The sequence below is a fragment of the Gekko japonicus genome, unplaced genomic scaffold (genome assembly GCF_001447785.1).
Source record: "Gekko japonicus isolate JY-2015 unplaced genomic scaffold, Gekko_japonicus_V1.1 scaffold1614, whole genome shotgun sequence".
Taxonomy (NCBI): Eukaryota; Metazoa; Chordata; class Lepidosauria; order Squamata; family Gekkonidae; genus Gekko; species Gekko japonicus.
Window position 1 is genome coordinate 121,370 of NW_015160259.1, and position 17,400 is coordinate 138,769.

Sequence of the window (17,400 nt, forward strand, 5' to 3'; positions counted from 1 at the left end):
AGTTTCCGGAAACCACGGGGCAAGGGCGGGCATCTGATTGCGTTTCCGGTGGCATCCGGCGCCCGCCCATGTCCCCTTGCAAAAAAGGTTTTTCCCCCCCAAGTCTCCGTGGATGTGCACAAGCACCCAACGGAGCATGCACAGTTTTTGGTATACACACAAAAAACCGCCAGTTTGCCGCACCGCGCCACTTTTTTCCTGCGCGCAGGATTGTCCTGTGATCGGCACCTCTCCCTACCCACGGGACCTCCACGGGAGGTCTGATCGCTTAACCGTGCGTTAGTTTGCCCCAGGGCAAACAGCCACGCTTCCCCCCCCGCATTTTCCTGCCCGTGTGACCGGAGCCAATGTTTGGAGTGTGAAAAAAGCTTTGTTCAGAAGGCATTTCTTATAGAACACCAAAGAGTCCATATAGAGGGGAAACCTCATAAATGTTTGGAATGTGGGAAGAGGTTTGATCAGACTGAAAAACTTACTGTTCCTCAACTAATCCATATAGGGGAGAAACCATATAAATGCTTGGAGTACAGAAAGAGCTTTGCTCAGTGTACAGAGTTTACTGACCAGTGATGTCTCCACGTGGAGAAGCCTCATAAATGCTTGGAGTGCGGAAAGAGCTTTGCTCGGAGTGACATCTTAACTGCTCATCAACGAATCCACACAGGAGAGGCCATATAGATGCTTGCAGTGTGGAATGAGCTTTGTTCGGTGTCACAGTCTTACTACTCATGAACGAATCCACACAGGGGAGAAGCCATATAAATGCTTGGAGTGTGGAAAGAGCTTTGTTTGGAGTAATACCCTTACTGCCCATCAATGTACCCACACAGGGGAGAAACCATATAAATGTCTGGAGTGTGGAAAGAGCTTTTCTCATAGTTTCAGCCTTACTTCCCATCAATGAATCCACATGGGAGAAACCATATAAATGCTTGGAGCGTGGGAAGAGGTTTCCCCACAATGCTGGCTTTATTGCCCATCAACGAATTCATATGGGAGAAACCCTATAAATGTTTAGAATGTGGCAAGTGTTTTGTGTGGTGTGATGGCCTTACTGTCGATCAACATATCCACACAGGAGAGAAACCATATAAGTGTTAGGAGTGTGGACAGAGAAGTTGCTCTGAGAAGTAATCTTACTGACCACCAACATATCCACACTGCAGAGAAACCATATAAATGCTCAGAGTGTAAGCTTTGCTCAGAGTACAGAGCTTACAAGCCATCAACACATCTGCACAGGGGAGAAATCTTTGTTGGTATTCCAGGATTTACTGTCCATCAATGCATCCATACAGGAGAGAAACTACATAAACACTTGGAGTGTGGAAAGAGGTTTGCCCAGAATTCATACCTTATTGTCCATTGACAAATCCACACAGGAATCAGACCATATAAATGCTAGGAGTGTGGGGTGAAGTTACATCTAAAAGTCATCTTGTTATTCATCAAAGAATTTGTACGGGAGAGAGACCATGCCATACAAATGTCGCCAGTGCAGGAAAAACATCATGAAGTCCACACAGGGAGCAACCATGCATCCTGTCAAAGGATGCAGAAGAAGGGGAAGGTATAGAAATTTTCACTCAGCGTCTAGAGCTTTTGTGCTGAATCAGGCCCATACTGTACAGCTGTTGAATTGATTTCACTTGATTAGTTTATTATAAAATGGGATGTGTTATGGAGAGGTTTCACAGATTTCTGAACTATCACCATATCTAGGGATACCTTCACCACTTAAGGAAAGAGCTCTGCTTAGAGTGACATCCTAACTGCTCAGCAATGAATCCACACAGGGGAGAGCATTATGGAATGAGCTGTGTTCCCACCATATTTAATGATAATTTCACCTGTTAAGGAGCAATACTGCCTCTTGATGAGAGAATGAAGCAGCAGCAGCAGTGATCATCCTCTTCCCCCAACTTGTATCCTAAATTTTATATATAATGAACATCGTTAATGAACACCTGCCTTTTCTCCCAGGGTTCCTACAATTCTTGTATTGTTCTACTTTCCTGCAGTTCATACACGCGACAACCCAGTGAGGAAAGTTTGGCTGAGTGTGTGTGGCTAACGCATGGTACTCAGCAGCCTTCTACGGCAGAGTGAAGATATGGATCTCATTGATCCTAGTCTGACATTCTAAAAACTACAAAAGAAACAAAAGAGGGAAAGAAATATTGGAATCAAGAACCGAATTAAAATACATAAAACACTAGTGGAAGCCAATGTGACCAAGGCTCCCTCTAAGCTGCAGAGTCTTGTGAGCAAGAATTCTACTTTGTGAGCTAGTGGCATTAAATTTGTGAGTCAGTGATTTGGTCACTGCATAAATTAGTTTGCTCTGGAGCCATCCTTCCTGAGCTAAGACAAAAATCTGTGAGCCAGAGGCTAAAAAACTGTGAGCTAGCTCACACCAACTCAGCTTAGAGGGAACACTGAATGTGACCCTATGTGTTTCTGCCCTAAAAGGCCTTCTTCAGAGGTCAAACATATTGTATACTTACCGGCTTATGATACAACTTGTAACTATTAATAGACCAATGCAGGATGAAAAGGGGGGGGGGGGTTCTAATGGCACAAGGCTTAAAGATCTGAGACCTCTTGTAATATAGCCTTATGTCCTAATCAAAAGGCATATGCGTTGAGTAGTGTTTCTATTGTATGCCTCCCAAATTTCGTCCAGAAGATACAAATGCAAATCGCAGATCAGAAGGTACTCAGGTATAAATATCTTTGTATGGTGGTCAAAGTTATAAGATAATATGTTAGCCAAGTATGTGTGCCTTCATCGAATGGGACTATTAGATGATTTTTTATGAGTATTCATATGGGGACCTGAATTGATCGGGAGCTTCATTTTAGGGGCCCCTTGCTTTGTGACCTGCTTATCTTTGGGTAAGATACTTCAATAGAGTCATGTAATTGTTGTCCTTTCATTTTCTGCGTAGCAGTAATGGATGGTGTAAGTTTCTTTTGAATTAGTGTTAAAAGTTGCACATAGTTATGTTGAAATAAAGGGGGAAATGGAAGCAAAGATTATCTACTAGTATTATTTATTTACATTAGGTTATTGGCTGCCTTTCTCAGAGGGACTCATAGTGGATTACACAAAGTGAGTCAATACAATCATAGAATGAGACATTCAATAATCAATGCAATGTAGAAGTCTGGAAACAACCAAATCTAAAGGACAGGACTGAAGCAAAGCATAATGAGTAACATGATACATTAAATGGTGCAAAAAAGTTACATAGTAGGATCCTATTTACAGTAAGCTACACACTGTAGTATAGATCATAGCCCCTTATCAATAGAAAAGAGCAAAAGTCCAGTAGCACCTTAAAATTTGTGGCAGGGTATGAGCTTTTGTGAGTCACAGCTCACTTCAGATAACTCAAGAAAAGCAGTGACTCACAAAAGCTGCTGCCCTGCCACAAATTTTGTTAGTCTTGCAGGTGCTACTGGACTCTTGCTCTTTTCTGCTGCTACAGGCAGACTAACATGGCCACCCATCTTGATCTATTTTGATCTTGGGGAGAGGAAGGGAACTTCGTGGATCATTATGTATATTGCAACTCTATTACCTGTGTAGAAAATCCCTATTGAATAATTCAGTTTTGCATAATTTGCAGAAAGCCAGGAGAGTGTGATCCCGCAGATATGAGGGACAATGGCCATGAAGGGCTTTGAATGTGATCAGAAATATCTTAAACTGAGCTTGGTAACTAATGGGCACCCAATAGAATGTCTGCAGAATGAGAGTAATATGCGTGCTCCATCTAGCTCCCACTAATAGTCGAGCCATGGTGTTCTGCACCAACTGTAATTTCCAAGCTGATTCTCAGGGGAGACCAATGTACAGTGCATTACAGTATTCTAGTCTCAATGTTATCATGGCATGGATCCAGGTAGCCAAATCAGCTGTATCGAGGTAAGGGGGCTACCTTATATGCTAGCCTGAGTTAGAAGAAAGCTTTTTTTTTTTTTGAAGCTGCATTAACTTGCTGCTCCAGCTATAAAATTGGATCTAGTGTAACCCCCCAAGGCTTATCATTGAGTCAGCAAGGGTCAGCTGAAAGCTGTCAAAAATGGGGAGCACAATGTCCTTCAAGATCTCCACCTTCCCAACCAGCGTTACTCCTGTCAAACTGGTGTGAGAGCCAGTTTGGTGTAGTGGTTGAGTGTGCGGACTCTAAATCTGGGAGAACCGGGTTTGATTCCCCACTCCTCCACTTGCAGCTGCTGGATGACCTTGGGCAAACCATAGCTCTGTCAGATCTATGCTTGAAAGAGCTCTCTCAGCCCCACCTACCTCTGTTGTGGGGAGAGGAAAGGAAAAGAGTTTGTAAACCGCACTGAGGCTCCCAGTGAAGGATAGGATATAAATCCAGTCTCCTCCTCTTCTTCTCTTCAGGGTTTTGTTTCAATTTGTTCAGGGTTATTTTTGGGCAGGAACGCACAGGAATGGAGTTCCGGCTGGCTTCCAAGTTGGCCACACCCAGCAGGAACGTATTAGCATAATAGGCCACACCCAACAGCAGAAACTCATTAGGATTGGCTACATTAGGGGTGTGTGGCCTAACATGCAAAGGAGTTCCTGCTACAAAAAAACCCTGGGTTTGGACAACAAACAAGGTAAACAGAATAAGAAGCAAAAGGTGGGTGTGGCTGGGTGAGCACACTTCTGGTAACATGGGGTGTGTGTCCTAATATGCCAATGAGCTGTGCTGTCAGGGGTGTGGCCTAATATGCTAATGTGTTTCTGCTGTGGGGTGTGGCCTATTATGCAAATGAGTTCCTGCTGGGCTTTTTCTACCAAAAAAGCCCTGAATTTGTTCACTCTTAGCTAATTAACCATAGCAGCCAGGTAGCCATTCAGGACCTCTATGGCATGACCAGACGTGGATAAGGATATATAGAGCTGGGTATCATCAGCTTGTGGATGGCAACCAACCCCCAAACTATTAATGATTTGTCCCAAGGGCTTTGCTTAGAGATTGGAAAGCATGGGGGATTGAACTGCACCCTCTGGAACCCCACAGGATAGATCTCACACTGGTGACTGACTAGAATTCTTGGGCCTCTAAAGAGCACGCCTGTCTATGAATCAGGCCCAACCAGAGTCATCCAGAACATCAGACAGCCTTCCTGCCTCCACATGCTCCCTTATCTGACAGCTGCTCATAGCCACCCCAGAGACTCCTCGGCTGTCATAGCTCTGGTCTAGGGGGTTCAAATCAGAATTACCCCTTCCGACTCCAAATATCAACCCTGTATTGGTGGCCCTTGCCAGGTTTACAGCTAAGCTGGAGGTGGAAAGACACAGGCAAGATCAGTGATGGCGAACCTTTTAGAGACTGAGTGCCCAAACTGCGACCCAAAACCCACTTATTTTTCGCAAAGTGCCAACACGGCAATTTAACCTGAACACTGAGGTTTTACTTTAGAAAAAACAACCCATACATTAACTTAAGATGATCCAAACAAAGTAAGGAAAGCAATCCCAAATGCTTTCATTTATTTAAAATTATTTGGCAGAGAATTCGACACTTTAATGATGGTCTGGGCCTGGCTGGGGCGATGGCACGCGTGCCCACAGAGAGGGCTCTGAGTGCCACCTCTGGCAACCGTGGCAGAGGTTCGCCACCACTGGGCTAGATAAAACAATCTGATTCAACAGAATGGATAATAACCCTACAAGAAAACAAGAACAAAGTTTTAACAGTAGTTATCTAACCGTCCATGAAGTAACTGGTCTGTTTCTTTCCCCCAAAGAAGGACTTCTGGTTCCCAAACCTGGTTCTACTTCTTCCCTGCAAGGAAACAGAAATCCGTTTTTCCAGGACCAAGAAGAAAGAATGAGATTGGCTGGTATGTACCTATTTGTGGATCTTTTCTGGGGTGTATCTGGATAGGACCTCTTTTGCTGACTTTTAGCCACTGGAGGATTGTGAAATTTCTGAAGAGGAAACAGCTTCAACTACCAAAGAAAGCTTTCTCAAATAGGAAAGAGAGGTCAGAACACAAAACAAAATGCAGGCTAAATGGTGTCTAATCCTGTGGAAAATTTCTGTACACACAGCAGTTGGTATTTAAAACTTATGTATTTATTTATTCGCCTCTCTGGATCAGTTTTTGAGGGAGCTCACAAAGATCAGCAATACTATGAAACCTTAAACATAGAATCAGTCATTAGTACTGAAGTTTAAGCAAGCCAGGGGCATTAGAACAGCCTAAAACAGCCACTGAGTGCCTCAAAAATATCCAGAGAACAGTCCCCGGGAACAAAACAGATTAAGAATCACCAGCGTGGTGTAGTGGTAAAGAGCAGCGGATTCTAATATGCACCGAGTTTGATTCCCCAGTCTTCCTCCATATGATGCCTGCTGGGTGACCTTGGGCCAGTCACAGTTCTCTCAGAACTCTCTCAGCCCCACCTACCCCACAAGGTTTGGGGAGAGGAAGGGAAAGTAACTGTAAGCCGCTTTGAGTCTCCTCAGGGTAGAGAAAGCAACTCTTAGTTAAAAAGCCTGGTTGAAAATAAGTGATTGGGCCTAGTGATGAAAAGATAAGTGAAGTAGGCTTCCACCAAACTTTAGGGGTGGGCGGAAGGGTATTCCACAGACAGACCCACTGTGGAAAATGCCCCATCTCTTGTCTTGAACTACCTCTGTATACAGGGGCACAGAGAGTGGGGCTTAGTGAGGGGGGGGAGGATGATATTCCAAAAGGCAGATCCTCAATTTGGCCCCCACTTAGGGGCCTTCAAAATAAGAACCACCATCACTGAAGCTGCTGCAATTGGTCCATCTGCACCAGTAATGTCTCTTCTGACTGGAAGTGGTTCTTCGCAGAGAGGTGATTGGGCCTTGGATATTATGAGTCCGAGGGAAGGGGAATCTTGAGGGGCAGCAGGCGCTCCCTTTATTTGTCGTCTTCTGTGAATTCTCACCTATTGTCCCGCCCTGTGTTTGTGAGGCCCTTTCAACACCCCTTGGATAGCAGAAAATGCTGGGGAAGAGTGATTAGTCCAAGATCGCTCCAGTGTGCTGTGCAAGTTGGGAGCTCAGCTTGGGTCTCTGTAATTCTGGTGCCATTCAGTGAATGCAGGTCAGTCCTGTGTTCAAATACAGGAAGAGGTTTGACAGAGGCCATCTCGTCCAGCCTCCTGTTTCCCACAGTGGTCAGCTAGAGTCCCTGGAAGGTTCAAAGGAGAGGAGAAAGCCTCCTTCTGGAATTGTTGTTGTTGTTCAGTTGCACAGTCGAGTCCGACTCTTCACGACCCCATGGGCCAGATCACGCCAGGCCTTCCGGTCTTCCGCCATCCTCTGAAGTTTGCTCAATTTCATGTTCGTTGCATCTATGACACTGTCTAACCATCTCATCCTTTGCCGTCCCCGTCTTCTTTGACCTTCAATCTTTCCCAGCATCAGGGTCTTCTCCAGTGAGTGCTCCCTTCTCATTTGGTTGCCAAAGCATTTGAGCTTCAGTTTCATTATCTGGCCTTCCAGGGAACAGCCAGGGTTGATTTCTTTTAGGATTGACTGATTTGATCTTCTTGCAGTCCAAGGGACTCTCAAGAGTCTTCTCCAGCACCATAGTTTAAAAGAATCTATTCTTCGACGCTCGGCCTTCCTTATAGTCCAACTCTCGCAGCCATACATGACTACTGGGAATACCATTGCTTTGACCATGCAGACTTTTGTTGGCAGGGTGATGTCTCTACTTTTTATCATGCTGTTGAGGTTCGCCATCGCTTTCCTCCCAAGGAGCAGGCGTCTTTTAATTTCATGGCTGCTGTCACAGTCTGCGGTGATCTGGGATCCCAGGAACGTGAAGTCTGTCACTACTTCCACGACTTCCCCTTCTATTTGCCACGGAGTGATGGGGCCGGATGCCATGATCTTAGTTTTTTTGATGTTGAGCTTCAAGCCCTTCTGGGATTACCTTGCTGGCAACTAGCCTTTGGAGAGATTTCACTGAGTCACCTTGTCTGTGATGAAACTTCCCTCCAAGGAAGGATCAAAAGCCAATTAATACATGGCAGGATTTGTCTCCCCTTCAAGTGATGTCTGTTCTGTTGTTAGGGCCTTCTGTCCCTGATTCTGATTTTGCTTTGAGGTCTTACCAGTCTTTGTTCTTTATTCCAGATGCAAATGGTCCCCAGAACGAGTTGGAGGGAGAACTACAGCAGCTCTCATTGGAAAGAAATAAGCAGAGAGGAGACGCCGAAATGAAACAAAAGAGGAGGAATGAATCCCAGGAGATCCTGCTATACCATGGAAGAATCGATTGTCCTGTGTGTGGAAAAACATTCACTTATCAATCGGTATTTGATACACACTGGAGAATCCACACTGGGGAGAAACCACATAAATGTATGGAGTGTGGAAAGAGCTTTGTTCAGAAGGCACATCTTATGCAACACCAAGCAATACATACAGGGGACAAACCACATAAATGCTTTCAGTGTGGGAGGAGTTTTTCTCGGAGCAACACCCTTACTGCTCATCAACGAATACACACTGGGGAGAAACCATATACATGCTTGGAGTGTGGAAAGAGCTTTGCTAGGAGTATAGCCCTTACAGACCATCGGCGAACCCATACTGGGGAGAGACCATATAAATGTTTGGAGTGTGGAAAGAGCTTTGCTCAGAGAGGTAATCTTACTGCTCATCGACGTATCCACACTGCAGAGAAACCATATAAATGCTTGGAGTGTGGAAAGAGCTTTGCTCGGAATACAGAGCTGACTACCCATCGACGTGTCCACCAAGGGGAGAAACCATATAAATGCCTGGAATGTGGGAAGACCTTTGTTGCGAGTCCAGGCCTTATAGTCCATCAACGAATCCACACAGGGGAGAAACCATATAAATGCTTGGAGTGTGGAAAGAGCTTTGCTCGGAATACAGAGCTGACTACCCATCGACGTGTCCACCAAGGGGAGAAACCATATAAATGCCTGGAATGTGGAAAGTCCTTTGTTGCGAGTCCAGGCCTTATTGCCCATCAACGAATCCACACAGGAGAGAGACCGTATAAATGCTAAGAATGTGACATTTAAGAATTCATCTTATGCATCGAAGAATTCTCATCAGCTAGAGAAAGTTGGTTAATACGGTCAATGACCAGCACAAATCACAATACACAGTGTGCCAGAATTATAAATTAATCAATAATAAACCAATAAATAAATAGATGGGCTATATAAAATGATTTAAAATAGATAATTACAGATTAAAATGAATATTGTTATACATTTGGTGTACTGCATAGAATATCTTTGTGAATTTTACAGGCAGCTCCAAAAAACCTCGCACAAGAATCTGTAGTTTGCAAATTGATGCCCATAAGAAGCTTCCTTAAAAACTCAGAGTCAGAGCAGCCCGGGAACCTTCTGCGCAGTGTGAGAATAAACTTAACATGATAAATCAATCAATCAATACTTAACATGTATTTCTTCATAGAACCGGCAGGAGAACATAACATGTTCCTTTGTTTCAACAAGACCAGCAACACAAGGACAAACTCTCTCTAACATAGGACATTATTATTATTATTATTATTATTATTATTATTATTATTATTATTATTATTATTATTATTATTATATTTCCTTTCCAACACCCCAGAGGGGAGTACATGCTACCTGGCTAGAGAAAATGCTCTATGATGGGTAGGAGACTCTAGAGACAAAGATAGTCTGCCAGAGCTACTATATATCTGGTGTTATCCAGAGCCAAAAAATTTGGTACTCTGCTAATAGCACATTGCCGTTCAGTGTCTAGCACCGTCTGTTTAATGGATGCAATCTTTATGCCAATGAAGGTATTTGGATTGGATTAGATGCAATTGCCTGATCCAGTCCCATTACTAGAAGGGTCTGTGGAGAAAAACCTAGTCGTCAATTTATGATGAACTGCTGTTAACCAGGAGGATTGAAACCAATCCCGAAGGATTAAAGGAGTTGATCCTTGGGGAGAATAATTTAATTTGAGCCAAAAATTGATAGAGGAAAGGCTTACCCTGGCCTCTATTTTAGTCAGGCCCGATTCTAAAGACAGATTTGCGTTAGAAACGCAACTCGGCAAATGGAGAACCGCCCTTAAAAATTTTGATTGGACTCTTTCTAGCAAGAAGATGGTGGACCTAGTATTGTCCCATACAGAAGCTGGGATAGAGTTTTGGCTTGATATAGTTTGAGGGCAGCAGGTACATATTGCCCTCCTTTAAAACGGGATTTTTTTAGGATGGCCTGGGCAGATGTTTGGCCAATCTCAGCCATATGCTTATGATGGGCATTCCTCGCCCCTGACGATTGTCATGTCAGCCCCCAAATACTTAAAGCTCGTAACCTGTTCTACCCTGCAACCATTGATACTCCAGGCCCCAATGTTAGGTCTCTTCCCAAAAGACATAATTTTTGTTTTTTGATAATCAGCTGGTTCTCATTACAAAAGAGACTCAACACCTGCAAGGCTCTTCTGAGGCCCACAGGAGTTCTAGAAAGAATGACCATGTTGTCAGCATATAGGCGTGCAGGAGTCTTTCCGTTGGCTGAAGTAGGGGGATGGAAATCAAAGTCATTCAGACTACTGATCATGCTATTATTACAAAAAATAAATAGTGGTGCCAGAACACAACCTTGTTTCACTCCTTCTGGTGTAAAACTGGAGTTAATAAGGTGTCCAATCCTACTGCACCTGAGTTTAAAAGATGCCTTAGAATATAAGACTCACATTAAATGTAGAAGCCTTCCATTGATCGCTGTAGCCTCTTGTTTCTCCCAGAGTCTTTTCCTAGAAATGAAATCAAAGGCCGTCTTTAAGTCAATAAAAGCCGCATACAATGAAACCGTGGTATTGGCTGCATATTTGTCGATTAAATGTTGCGTAATCAGACTGTTTTCCAGCATGGATCTTCCCTCCCTGAATCCGGCCTGCCAATAGATTGTCTTGATCTAGCCAGTTTTTAAATTTGTCTAAAAGGTGGCCTGCATAAAGTTTTCCAATTATGCTGAGCAGGCTGATTGGCCTATAATTGGATGGATCATCCCTCCTCCCTTCTTTAAAGGAATTATTATTGCATGTCTCCACTCCTCTGGGATACAGCCTGAGGAATTGATGTAAATAGATAACGCGGCCAGAGGAGGGGTCCACCAATCAATGTTATTTTATTTTTTTTAAGTTCAGGAGGAAGGTTATCGGTACCAGGGGCTTTTCCACTCTTGAGTTGATTGATCAATGATTTGATTGACAGAAACGGGGCCATTCAGGACGATCAACTATCTTCTGTGAAGGAGATTCGTGAAAGACCTCTGCATGTATCTTCCGGAAGTATGCTTCCCAAATATCAGCCAACTAAGGAGTCTAAGCAGGAAGTATCCTTGAATGAAAGTGTAGATATCAATTTCCAAAAGATCAAGGAGTTTTTTTCTTTGACTGCCTGAATTAATTGTGCCCACATGGTCTTTATGTTGGCTTTCTTCTTCTGAGCATTAGCTAGAGAAAATCCCTCTGCTATTTGCTATGGAAACAAAGGTTCTTTTTGATTCCTCTCACCTTTGGCACTGCAACTCCCACTATCATGCTGAAGCTGGTAACCAGGTTTGAATCTCTGTGTGCCTTCTGGAAGTTTCAGTGTTCCACCTTTTCCTTCCATGGGCGATAACTGCAGGTCTCAGTTAGCCGTACTCATATTCTTATTTCTCTATTGGTTTCACCAGGAAGAAGTGGCATATAAATTATCTAAGTAAATGAATAAATAATTTCCTATTATTTATTCATTTACTTAGATAATTTATATGCCACTTCTTCCTGGTGAAAGCAGGATCCTATCCACCCTAGAAGCAATAGGGCTGTGGCTCACCCACTTAGCACAGCGTGAGAATGGCCACCATAACTTCTGGATCACCAGTGTTGACATTTGTGCAGTCCAGCTGTGCTGCAGCAGCTAGCTCTTAGGGTTCCTGAAAACTTGGACTCTTCCTCTTAGAACAGATAAAAGGAAGTACTTCTTCATTAGAATAGATAAAAGGAAGTACTTCTTCACCCAAAGAGTCATTAACATATGGAATTCATTGCTGCAGGAAGTGGTGGCAGCTAAAAGCATAGACAGCTTCAAGAGGGGATTGGATAACATATGGAGCTCTTAGCCACAAGGTATGGACAGAACACTCTGTCTGGGGCAAGTGATGCTCTGTATTCCTGGTACCTGGGGGGGGGGCACAGTGGGAGGGCTTCTGGAGTTCTAGTCCCGCTGGTAGACCTCCTGATATCACCTGGGTGTTGGCCACTGTGTGACACAGAGTGTTGGACTGGATGGTCCACTGGTCTGATCCAGCATGGCTTCTCTTATGTTCTTATGAGTCTGAAAATTCTTTTTAACGCTTCTAAGTCTGATTGTTCTGGCTGACTCTGATTTAGATATAGGCCAGACCTTAAGAAGCCTTAGCTTTCATCTATCAGATCATTCATCTCCTGGCAAAAGGCATACTTCCGGAATGGTTTTGTTTTTAGTACAGTACAGAAGTCAAAATACTACTAGAGAACCTTGCCTCCAGTTTGGTGTAGTGGTTAGGAGCATGGATCTAATTTGGGGGAACAGGGTTTGATTCCCCACTCCTCCACTTGCAGCTGCTGGTATGACCTTGGGTCAGTTACAAGTTCTCTCAGCTGCCCTCTCAAGAAGAGTCCTTGAAAGAGCTCTCTCAGCCCCACCTGCCTCACAGGGTGTCTGTTCTGGGGAGTGGAAGGGAAAGGAGATTGTAAGCCGCTCTGAGACACCTTTGGGTAGTGAAGGGCAGGGTATAAATCCAATCTCTTCTTCTTTATATTGTTATTAAGAAGATGGAGATGACAGCTGTGTCCTTGCATTGACTGAGCCTATTAGAAACAAGTGTCCAGCTCTTCACTTTATTGGTGGCTTCATGCAAGAAAGAAAGAAGCACACTTCATATTTGAATAAAAGAATAACATAAGAACATAAGAGAAGCCAATGTTGGATCAGGCTAATGGCCCATCTAGTCCAACACTCTGTCACACAGTGGCCAAAATACCAGGTGCCATCAGGAGGTCCACCAGTGGGGCCAGGACACTAGGAGCCCTCCCACTGTTGCCCCCCCCCCAAGCACCAAGAATAAAGAGCATAACTTTCCCCAGCCTGATGAGAGTTCCTATCTATACCTTGTGACTAAAGCCACTGATGGACTTCTGCTCCATATGCTTACCTAATTCCCTCTTGAAGCTGTCCGTGCTTATAGCCACCACCACCTCCTGTGGCAGTGAATTCCATGTGTTAATCACTCTTTGGGTGAAGAAGTACTTTTATCAGTTCTAACCTGACTGCTCAGCAATTTCGTTGACTGATCTGAAGAAGATAACTTGAAACATCCTGCTAGCAACCATAGTATAATATTAGGCATCCAGCTTTTTCATGTGTGGTTGACTTTGAATTATAAGAACACAAAGAGGAGAAGAAGAAAATTAACCCCAAAAGATGAATTAAGAGCCTAGAAGGATAAATGAATCCAAATCAAAAGGCCAAATATTTAAATAAATTAATATAAAGCATACGTCAATTATCCAAAAATATATGTATTTATTACAAAATATTTTTAAAAAACAATTTCAAGCCCTAATGTAGCTTCAATTCAGATTAAAATCATACAGACATTGCAAAAATATTACAATAATTAATATAGGACCAAGTTGGAATTATGTTTTAATGTATACATTACTATGCCACACTGGTTCTATAGTGTACTTTGATTTCCTTGGACCAGATTAGGAAGGTACACAACTGAACTACCATTCTGGTCCAGAAAGAGCCTTCCAATGATGGTTTAACCAAAGCATCCTCAGTAAAATAGTCCCTTCAGCTGATACTGATGGACCAGAAATTAGTATCGGTGAAATATCATTTGGCATGTGATTGCATCTTTGGAGGCCTCATTTATACTTCTGTGCCTAGTGGTTTCACTTTGGAACATTTTTTTCCTGGTCCATCTTGTATCCACGTTGCATAATTGTATGATTGTATTGTATTATGATATAAGCCAATTGGTCCTCATCGTGTTTGACCTCTGAAGAAGGCCTATACAGGCCGAAACGCTTCAGGTCAAGTCTATTGGCCCTTGTGTGTAAGATTTTGGCATTTTTACATGAGGTGTGATTGGGCCCTAATATGTTTTTTAATTCTTTACTAATAAATGCATGTATCTTTCTATATCATAAACATTAATTTTTTATTGCTGGCCCTCTATTCTGTTTGACTTACCTTTTTAGGTTCTGGTTCCCAGGTTTCAGTGAACCCCCTGGATTGCTTTCAATATGTACCGAGGTGGTGATATCGATCCTAGTAGACTCCCAGTTGATCCAAGAGGGTTCGCAGCCCTCCAATAGAACAAAGATGCCATGAACTTCACAATAGCTGAACATGCCTCGTTGGACAGGTGCAATACCCAGTGAGCAAAATACCTAATCTGTTTTCCTGTTCAAGTCTCAGGTTGATGTATTTCACGTCACCAGCTTAAAAGGATCCCTGGATTGAAAATGCCAGGGATCGAACACGGGACTTCCTGCATGCCAAGCAGATGCTCTGTCACTGAGCCATGGGCCCAGGTCTGTGAGAGGGGGAATGTGAAACTGCCATCAGGGTCTCTAAGAATGCGCATGCCTGAAATGGTGTTGCATTCCATTCTGGAGAAGTATTTCACAAGACAGTGAAATAATGGACAGACACTCGTCTCCCTCTTTGCAGCTGGCTAACAGACGGTGATGGCCAAGGGGTGGCCCTGTTAGTCCAGCCTTCGAAATAAAACAAAAATCCACCATTCAAGGCAAATGTTTATGGTCAGCAGAAGTGCAAGATGTCGCCGTTACCCTACCATAGTCTGATTTAGCTGTGCACAATGTCATCTCATGCACATACCCCTCTCTTGCTCAGACACCGTGCTGTTTCCATTGCAGCAGATTTGAATGTCTGATACCACTTCATATGTTACTGGCCAAGCAACCAAGCAGGGGATTCTTCAGTCAGCAGTACGGTTCGAAACAAGAGAGTTGGCAGGAGCCTCAGAGGTCATCTAGTTGAGCCCTGTGATCAATAAAAGTGGGTGCAGCTCACAGAGGATTCTCAGGAGGGCTGCCAGTCAGGCTCTGACTTGACATAGACATGCTTACCTTCCCGAGGATTGCTGCATCAGCTTTTCAGACATACTCTTGGAACAACATGGCAATTAAAAGTTGAGGGCAGGGAAGAAGTGGAACCCCGGACCTCGAAGCCTGACTCCAGTTTGGTGTAGTGGTTAAGTGCGTGGACTCTAATCTGGGAGAACCGGTTTTGATTCCCCACTCCTCCACTTGCACCTGTCATGCCATAACTCTGGCACAGCTGTTCTTGAAAAAGAGCAGTTTCTGTCAAGAGCTCTCTCAGCCCCACCTACCTCACAGGGTGTCTGTTGTGGGGAGGGGAAGGGAAAGGAGCTCTGAGACACCTTTGGGTAGTGAAGGGCGGGGTATAAATCGAATCTCTTCTCTTCTTCTTCCCATGCACATGGGGGGAAGGGGAAGAAGAGGAGGCTGGATTTATACCCCACACTTCACTTGGCGTCTCAGAGCAGTTTACAATCTCCTTCCCTTCCTCTCCCCACAACAGAGACCCTGTGAGGTAGATGGGGCTCAGAGAGAACTCTTGAGAGAACAGCTCTGAGAGAACTGTGACTGATCCGAGGTCACACCAGCAGTTGCATGTGGAGAAGAAAGTAATCAAACCCGGTCCTCCAGATTAGAGTCTGTGCTCCTAACCACTACACAAAACTGCCAGTACCTCCTCCTCCCACCCAAAAATCAAGCCACACCACCCAGAACTAACTCTTCTCTTGGGAGGGAGCAGCCCAGCCGATGTCTGGAAAAGGCTCCAAGACACGGCTCAAGCCAGTGAGCCCAGCCAGAAGATTCTCTGCAACCTCCACACACTTTTTACAGGAACAAAAGATTGTTATTTTCCAGCGGGCAGGGCTCTTTTTGTAGCAGGAACTCCTTTGCATATTAGGCCACACACCCCTAATGTAGCCAATCCTCCAAGAGTTTACAGTAGCTGACCAGATCTATACAGAGGAATATAGATTTTGCCTCCATCCTAGCTGCCTTCCCCTCTCCCCTTCTGAACCTCAGGATCCCTCTTAGAGACAAGAACCGGCTGAAGCTGGGATGGAAAGGGGTTCAAATCCTGTCTTCTCCTTCGCCGCTCTTTGCAGGGAAATCGGAGGGAGGGTCGCTGGGTAAACAGATGCAGCCTCTGACAGGGCGAAGCCAAGAGGAGGTTCCTTTCCCCATGTGCAGAAAGCCAGTCCAATGGCAAGCATCTCCACAGTCATAGACTCGAGTCCCGTCGCACCTAGCGATTCCTAGAGAGGCCTGAAGAGAGGTGGCCATAGGATCTGGAGCAGTCACTTCCTGCTCCAGTGTCCCGCGTGAGTGGGGAGTCGCTGGCGCCATCGGGGTAAGAAGGAGACTTAGGCAGCGCCCGAAGACTTTTGGAAAAGTAGGTGAAGCAATATGAAAGTGTCTTTCTTTTGCTCCAGACCTCCCTGCTTTTGGCAGTGGACTAGTCCAGACGGGTAGCCGCGTTTGGCTGCTCCCAAGATTCCCTGCAGTGTGAACGAAACCGAACCTGCAGTTTAGCATTGCTTCGTTCACTTCATTCATCAGAGGGCTCCGCTTTTCACAGAGCTTTTCTGCTCGCTCTGTAAGCAGCTCCGCGGCAATGTTCCCTCTAAGCTGTAGGGTCTTGTGATTCAATTCTACTTTGTGAGCTACTGGCATTAAAGTTGTGAGCGAGTGACTTGCCTGCTGCATAGATTAGTTTGCTCTGGAGCCCTCCTTCCTGAGCGAAGACAAAAATGTGTGAGCCAGAGGCTAAAAAACTGTGAGCCAGCTCACACTAACTCAGCAGGAACAGTGCTCCTCGGAGTTCTTTCCTGCAATACGGCGCGCACCTTCTGATGCATTTTCTCTACATTCTGCTACTATCTGCAAACGGCAACGAAATTGCCCTCTTTGGGCGTTTCTCGTAATTCTTTCCATGGGTGGCATTCCCGTGGCGCAGCTGTGGTCCCCAAAGATTTGCGGGTTTCCCCCCTCTTCCTATTCTGGAAGAACAAGCTTGGGGTTTTGGAGGGTTCCCTTTCCACAAGAGACAGTTCATCCTACACTCAATACAACTTTTCCCTGCCAGCAGACCTGCTGTTTTCTGGGTGACTTCTGCAGCTTGGCGCCCTCCAGTTGCTAAAATCTTTGGTTTCTAGAAATCTGCCTCTCATCTTGCTGCCAGGGACACCTGGGCCAGTCCAGCTGGTTAAATGACAGGAAGCAAAGAGTCGGAATAAAT

The 17,400-nt window shown here is 44.5% G+C and overlaps 2 protein-coding genes across 2 annotated transcripts in view; one reads left to right on the forward strand and one right to left on the reverse strand.

Annotated features, from left to right (window-relative positions):
- Positions 1-17,400, reverse strand: part of LOC107113378 — a 201,440-nt gene that overhangs the window by 79,530 nt on the left and 104,510 nt on the right. The gene's annotated exons all lie outside the window — the stretch shown is intronic.
- LOC107113387 (zinc finger protein 420-like) overlaps positions 1-17,400 on the forward strand; it is a 49,009-nt gene that overhangs the window by 6,502 nt on the left and 25,107 nt on the right. The window contains exons 3-4 of the mRNA XM_015414715.1: positions 5,779-5,874; positions 8,154-8,999. Coding sequence (XP_015270201.1) covers positions 5,779-5,874; positions 8,154-8,999 — 942 coding nt within the window. The remainder of the gene's footprint in view (positions 1-5,778; positions 5,875-8,153; positions 9,000-17,400) is intronic.